This window comes from Electrophorus electricus, chromosome 9, assembly GCF_013358815.1.
Source record: "Electrophorus electricus isolate fEleEle1 chromosome 9, fEleEle1.pri, whole genome shotgun sequence".
NCBI classification, from domain to species: domain Eukaryota; kingdom Metazoa; phylum Chordata; class Actinopteri; order Gymnotiformes; family Gymnotidae; genus Electrophorus; species Electrophorus electricus.
Window position 1 is genome coordinate 1,405,001 of NC_049543.1, and position 7,500 is coordinate 1,412,500.

At 45.6% G+C, this 7,500-nt stretch overlaps 1 protein-coding gene across 12 annotated transcripts in view; it reads left to right on the forward strand.

The window, feature by feature from the left end:
- Positions 1-7,500, forward strand: part of taok3a (TAO kinase 3a) — a 48,056-nt gene that overhangs the window by 27,051 nt on the left and 13,505 nt on the right. For all 12 annotated transcript variants that reach the window (XM_035529652.1, XM_035529655.1, XM_035529657.1 and 9 more), the window contains 9 exons: positions 24-95; positions 1,114-1,215; positions 1,327-1,372; positions 2,705-2,801; positions 3,219-3,332; positions 4,203-4,294; positions 4,519-4,612; positions 4,894-4,975; positions 6,332-6,499. In XM_035529652.1, the coding sequence (XP_035385545.1) occupies positions 24-95; positions 1,114-1,215; positions 1,327-1,372; positions 2,705-2,801; positions 3,219-3,332; positions 4,203-4,294; positions 4,519-4,612; positions 4,894-4,975; positions 6,332-6,499 (867 nt within the window). The remainder of the gene's footprint in view (positions 1-23; positions 96-1,113; positions 1,216-1,326; positions 1,373-2,704; positions 2,802-3,218; positions 3,333-4,202; positions 4,295-4,518; positions 4,613-4,893; positions 4,976-6,331; positions 6,500-7,500) is intronic.

The following is a 7,500-nucleotide window of genomic DNA, read 5'->3' on the forward strand; positions in this document are numbered from 1 at the left end:
CTTTTCTCTGTTTTTTGCTGTAGGCGCGAAACTCCTACTCCAACGAAGTGGTGGCCATTAAGAAGATGTCCTACAACGGCAAGCAGACCACCGAGGTAAACACCACTGCTAAGGGAGTGTTAACCTGAGGGCTTGTGTAGCTGTGGTGGCAGCCAGGCTAGGTCTGTAGGCTTGTAGGCAGGTCCTTGTGCTGGCAGGTCTGTAGGCTTGTAGGCAGGTCCTTGTGTTGGCAGGTCTGTAGGCTTGTAGGCAGGTCCTTGTGCTGGCAGGTCTGTAGGCTTGTAGGCAGGTCCTTGCGCTGGCAGGTCTGTAGGCTTTAGGCAGGTCCTTGCGCTGGAAGGTCTGTAGGCTTGTAGGCAGGTTGGTCTTTGAGCATGTAGGCAGGTACATGCTTACACAGGTAAGTATATAGGCATGTAATCAGGTACATTCCTGGTAGGTATATAGGCAGGTGCTTTCTACAGGTAGGTCTATAGGCCTGTACGTAGATACTTATGCAGATAGGTATATTGGCACATATATAAAGTACACACACAAGTAGACCTATAAGCGGGTACTTTCTACAGGCAGGTCTATAAGCATGTAGGTAAGTACTTATGCAGACAGGTATGTAGGTGGGTGGGCGCCTGTGTAGATGTCTTGGTGGTTCAGTTGTGTAGGAACCATGAGTAGTCATGGGTAACCATGGGTACTGGCCCTTGTAGTGGAACATTGCAGGTGTTTGTCACACCCAACTTAACATAAATGGTTAATCCCCCACATAACGTGCTTTATAATAAATAAATTAATAAAAATTATTCATTTAAGAATGCCGATGATGTTAGAATGCAGTGATGTTAGTATGGATAAATAATGGCAAATGAAATGGTGTTTCGTATTTGGTAGTGTTAATGAGAGAGTGTTAGCCAAATTATACATGTTGATATTGGCCACCAGGTAGCGTAATGAAAACCAAGACCATGCTGGCACCTGCTAAGTTCATTATTATTTGACTGAATTTAGTTCAGAACAGAACGCTTCCATTAAAAGGTTCGGAGGAGAGTTCAGTCATTTGTAAGCGGTGCCATGTTCATGTTAGTTTGTGTTTGTTCTTGTGTTTGTTCTCCTGTGCAGAAGTGGCAGGACATCGTCAAAGAGGTCAAATTTCTGGAACAGCTGAGACACCCGAACACAATCGAGTACAAAGGCTGCTACCTGAAAGACAACACTGCTTGGGTTTGTATTTATAAACTGGCTCAGTGTGACTGTGTTGTATATGATCTCAGTGTTCCAGTGTTGCAGTGTTACAGTGTTTTAGTGTTAGTGTTTTCTGCTCTCCTTTTTCAGCTGGTCATGGAGTATTGTTTAGGCTCCGCTTCTGACTTGTTAGAGGGTGAGCACACACACACACACACACACACACACACACACACGCAGTGCATAGCTGCTGAACAGACCTTACTGTTACTAGACCAAATGAAAATCTGATGGCAAGTATTTGAGAAGCTTGCATTTAAAACATTTAAGGTGTTTGTCGTCATGGTACCCAAGGAGCTGATCCTCCAGTCTCTTTCCTTCTACACATTGTATTGCTCAACTCTAAAATGCCCACAGTTAGCTGAACCCTGTACTGACCTGTTACTGTCTGACCCCTGTTACACTCCTGTATTGACCTGTCACTGTCTGACCCCTGTTACACCTCTGTACTGACCTGTTACTGTCTGACCCCTGTTACACCTCTGTACTGACCTGTCACTGTCTGACCCCTGTTACACCTCTGTACTGACCTGTCATTGTCTGACCCCTGTTACACTCCTGTTCTGACCTGTCACTGTCTGACCCCTGTTACACTCCTGTTCTGACCTGCCACTGTCTGACCCGTTACACTCCTGTACGGACCTGTCACTGTCTGACCCCTGTTACACCTCTGTACTGACCTGTCACTGTCTGACCCCTGTTACACTCCTGTACTGACCTGTCACTGTCTGACCCCTGTTACACCTCTGTACTGACCTGTCACTGTCTGACCCCTGTTACACCTCTGTACTGACCTGTCACTGTCTGACCCCTGTTACACTCCTGTTCTGACCTGTTACTTTCTGACCCCTGTTACACCTCTGTACTGACCTGTCACTGTCTGACCCCTGTTACACTCCTGTTCTGACCTGTCACTGTCTGACCCCTGTTACACTCCTGTTCTGACCTGTCACTGTCTGACCCCTGTTACACCTCTGTACTGACCTGTCACTGTCTGACCCCTGTTACACTCCTGTTCTGACCTGTCACTGTCTGACCCGTTACATTCCTCTACTGAAATTTTTCTCAGACTCAGCACCTATTGAGCCTTTATGAGTTGTTCAAAGGTTTGCTTGTATTATTGAGGAAACCCTGTACAATAATCACTCTGGCTTGAACAGGTTCTCTTGATGGGGCCAGCAAACACCAACATTCGCCAACAATCCAATATCCTAATGTTGGCGGTTTGAGAATGTTGGTTAGTAAATTGCCAATCATGAATGACCCAGTGGTGATGTGGGAGAAGAGACTAGATTAGGCCTCCGTAACCATGACTGGGTTTCTGTGGAGATGTAGGAGAATGTTGTCAGTGTGCTTTTGGATTTAAAGCCGTGAACCCTGTTCTGTGATTATCCTTTTAGTTTTGGTGTTCACATTAAAATTGCTGTGTTTATTTTTAAGTTTACTTTGATATGTCCTGTTTGTGCAGTTCATAAGAAACCGCTCCAAGAGGTTGAAATTGCTGCCATCACCCATGGTGCCTTGCTAGGACTGGGTTACCTGCATTCCCACAACATGATCCACAGGTGTGTGTGTGTGTGTGTGTGTTAAACATAAGTTTGTTATTAATTAATAACCCTCCAGATGATCTGAGTCATCTCTGCTGCTCATTTTTGCTTCGATGGCTTTTAAATCTCTGAGAGGAAAAGGAACTTGCTGGGTAGTGACCTTTAGTTGTAGATAACCTGCTGATAAGGGAATATTTTGCAATGCTGATTAGTGACTCCTGGCTTCCAGACAGGGTCCATACTGGCGTTCTTCCTGAAACTATTCCTGTAACTATTATGTTTTAGTGCATGTGTAAACATTATATAGAGTTACATAGAGAAATTAGATTCACACTGTATCCTCCTTTTCCTGGTCTATATCACTCTCTCACTCGCTCTCTCACTCTCTCTCTCTCTCTCTCTCTCTCTCTCTGTCTCTCTCTTTCACACACACAGAGATGTTAAAGCAGGTAACATCCTCCTCACTGAACCTGGTCAGGTTAAACTGGCTGACTTTGGCTCCGCCTCCATGACCTCTCCTGCCAACTCCTTCGTGGGGACCCCGTACTGGTCAGTATCTAATGTGTGTCCTTGTCAGACCTTTGAAAGGCTCAGGAAATGGGGAAAAAGACAGAGTTCAGTGACCTGGAGGTGTTGATGAATGACTCTGATGTCAAACACCTACAAGGGTGTAGTGAAGTACAGGAGCCAAGCACACAGACAGGAAGTCAACAACAACAAAAACAATAAAACAAAGACATATATAGTGCTGCTCCATACCTCTTTACAGTTTGGTTCCAGTCTCCAAGTGCTTTAGAGAGGTAAACGTTTATGCTTTTTTTTAACATAATTTAAAAAAAATCGAGAAATGACACTTAAACAGTTAAACAAATGGCAAGAATTAAAAAGCATAACCAACAAAAGAAAAACGGCATACGAAACAAAAAGTTGCACGAGCAGCAGTGTGTGATAATGGTGGCGGTCCGCCACCCCGGTCCCTGCCACCATTATCACACACTGCTGCTCGTGCAACTTTTTGTTTCGTATGCCGAACTGGTGTAGCAGAAACACGTCACTGGTGTGCTGATCGCCTCTATCTGTTTTTTCTCTAATGCTTGGACCATTTGAGCTTAGTGTGCAGCCTGTTGTTTCAAAAGGGCACAACAGAATTTAATTTGCATTTTCAGCACAGATCCGCACAGTTCAGTACAGAGATTAGTGTACTCCAGTCCATCACCACACACACACCAGTCCATCACCACGCACACACACACACACACACACACACACACACTAGTACACACCAGTCCATACCAGTCCATCACCACACACACACACACCACAGGGACACACCAATACAATAGACAGTGAACAAATCTACCCTTGATTTTACATCTGTGTGTGTGTGTGTGTGTGTGTGTGTGTGTGTGTGTGTAACAGGATGGCTCCAGAGGTGATTTTAGCCATGGACGAAGGCCAGTATGAAGGAAAAGTTGACATCTGGTCCCTGGGGATCACTTGTATTGAGCTGGGTGAGTAGCATGTACGTGTGTGTGTGTGTGTGTGTGTGTGTGTGTGTGTGTGTGTGTGCACTCCTGAATGTACAGACACGTTGTTATAACCCTGTATTATTGCTGTATTGGCCATGTGCATATTTATGTAATACACACGTAAGTGGGTAGATGTGTGTGATACAGAATATTGAACTGCCATATGTATGTGTCTCATAGCTGTGTGTGTGTGTGCCTCCCTTTAGCCGAACGTAAGCCTCCTCTGTTCAACATGAATGCTATGAGTGCCTTATATCACATAGCTCAGAATAACTCCCCCACACTGCAGTCCAGTGAATGGTGAGTGTAGACACACACACACACACACACACACACACACACACACGGGGCGGGGGGCTGCATGTTGACTCACTCGTTTACTCTCCTACGTGGGTGCACACACACAAGCACTATTCAAACTTAAACAAACTCCTTTACACTTATTTCTCTCTCTCGCACATGTCCATTATAGTGTTGCTGAAATATGAAATACTAACCTAAAATGAGAGGAAATTATAAATATCTGTTTTAGACATTTAGATGACGTGGGTGTGTGTGTGTGTGTGTGTGCGCTTTTGCAGGTCAGAGGCGTTCCGGAGCTTTGTTGACTACTGCCTACAAAAGATACCTCAGGACAGACCCTCCTCTGCTGAACTACTGCGTGTGAGTACACGCATGCACGCGCACACAAACACATACACATACACTCACTCACTCCGCACACACACATACACAGGCATGCATGCACACACAGTGGTGAGTGTACTTCCTCCTCACTATATAAGTCACTGCTTTGGGTGAATTACTCATCTGTCCCTGCCTGCCCATGCCTGCGCACGAACACACACGCATACACACACACCCACACTGTCAACCCACAGAATATGTAATAATGCCGTTCTTTGTCTTTCATTCATTTCATGGGGGGGGGCGTGCATGTGTGTGTGTGTGTGTGTGTGTGTGTGTAGTTAAAACATTTTTGTGGTCAGTAATCTTGTTCCCTGGTCAAATATCCTCGTCGTGCTGTCTTGGGGTAACAGAACCTCTCGATGCCTGCACCTGCCTCACGGGTGGGGCAAACCAGGACAGACAGCCTTGTCAGGAGGGATGGGCGAGGAGGACTAAACTACCTGTTTTATTCTTGCTTCTCTCTCTCTCTCTTTCTTTCCCTCAGCCATTACCCTGAATCTCAGGCACATGGGTCCTAAATCACCTTCTGACCTTTGACCCTCAGGAGGTGGAGAGTGTGAGGGTCAAAGGTCAGAAGGTGATTTAGGACCTATGTGCCTGAGACCTATGTGCCCACCTCCTGGGAAGGTTTATGAATGCCCGAGGAATGGCACCGTTACCCGGTGGATAAAACTCAGCTGGTCTTCTCTGGGGCCTTCGGGGTGGTCCGGGTCCGTGCAGATGTTATCTTCGGTTAACAGCTGCCGAGACCCCCCCGAGACACTCGGAGAACCTCTGAGACACTCAGACACTCTCTCGAGGTTTCTCCTGTTGAGACCCGGTCTGTCTATCAGTTGAGCAAAGTGGAGTGATCCTTAAACCTTGGAATCCCTGTTAACCTGTCAGGTTCCAAGCTCCACCCCTTTCTCCCATACTACACACTAGTGCCCTCTAGTGAGCCTCGGATGGAGTTAAAAAATGACGTAATCTGAGACGTGTTTGCGGTAATCCACAGCGTGTTTAATTTGAGATTCATCAGGACTGGAGGTGACCATGTTCCTACGTTACTGCTCTGTAGAAGTGAAGGGAATTATTTTATTAACGTTCACATTTAGTCACTCTGGCCAGGCCAGAGATCTGGAGCCATGTCTGGAACAGCGTTGTGGTCTCTGGTCCTGCTCCTGGACATGTGACAGAGCTCATCAACGATTGCTGATTAGTATTGATTAGGTGTGATGGAACAGAGTTGTAAGTGTTGTAAGGAACTCACTGTTCTAATTTTATTCATGTATTCATCAGTCATTCACTTTCTGTCTCTCTCTCTCCCTCACTCACCCCCCTCCCCCACAGCATGATTTTGTCCGACGTGAGCGTCCCCTGCGGGTCCTCGTGGATCTGATCCAGAGGACGAAAGACGCCGTGCGTGAGCTGGACAACTTGCAGTACCGAAAGATGAAGAAGATCCTTTATCAGGAAAAACACAATGGACCAATGGGGGAGTCCCAGGAAGAGGAAGAGGTAGGTGCAAAGAACTGTGGGAAAATAAAATAACAGAACTTTTAACAGAACTGAGTCTCACATGGGCTGAGGTGGATTGACCAGCATAGGAGAGTGCATCTTAAGAGATATAAAAGTCTCATTACGATTAGAGATGTGAGATGTTAAAATACTCAGTTTGCTTCCTTGTGGAGGGAGGGCACAGTGGACTTAGCAGTGGTCCAGATTAGCATTATTAGCTCCTTCTTAGATGGTGTGAGGAGCTTTTAAAACTCAACATCTGGATTATTTGTGTTGGAAATCTTTGACAACTGAGACAAACATTCACACATTCATCAGGATGTGCAGGACCTCCCTGTCTCACTCTAACAGTGGACACACAGTCCCAACACGGCCGAAACGCCAACAAACACACATACTTCAGCTAACAGCAGGCACACAGTCCCAACACGGCCGAAACACCAACACGTTTCAGCTAACAGGCACACAGTCCCAACATGGCCCAAAAACCAACACACTTCATCTAACAATAGGCACACAGTCCCAACACAGCCCCTCTGCTGTGTAACGTGGTAACACTGTAACAGTGTAACGGATTCCAGTTTAATTTCCTGTAACGACAAATGCTGACCTAATTAGAATTCCGTCCTTTGCGTAATTCATGTGTTTCTAAGTGGATGACGCGTGCAAAACAAACATGCTTAAAACATGTTTTAAAAAAACTGTACAGATTAATGCTGTACCTTCAATATTAACGAGGAGAAGTCATGCAATCACACCACGGCTGAGTTGTGCCTTGAATTGAAATTATTTTTAATTGATTTATTTACTTTTAATTGAACGCATTATTCATAATACATTATTCATTATTCTGGAGCTGAACTTTGAAACAACTTTGCATTGGTTTGAATTTGTTGTAAACTCTGTGAGTCAATCCCACAGTGCTGTGTTTGTAGCGTAGTTAGCGTGGGACCACCTGCGACTCCCCTCGGTGTGTCATCACTGTAGCCGTGTGGTGTGAC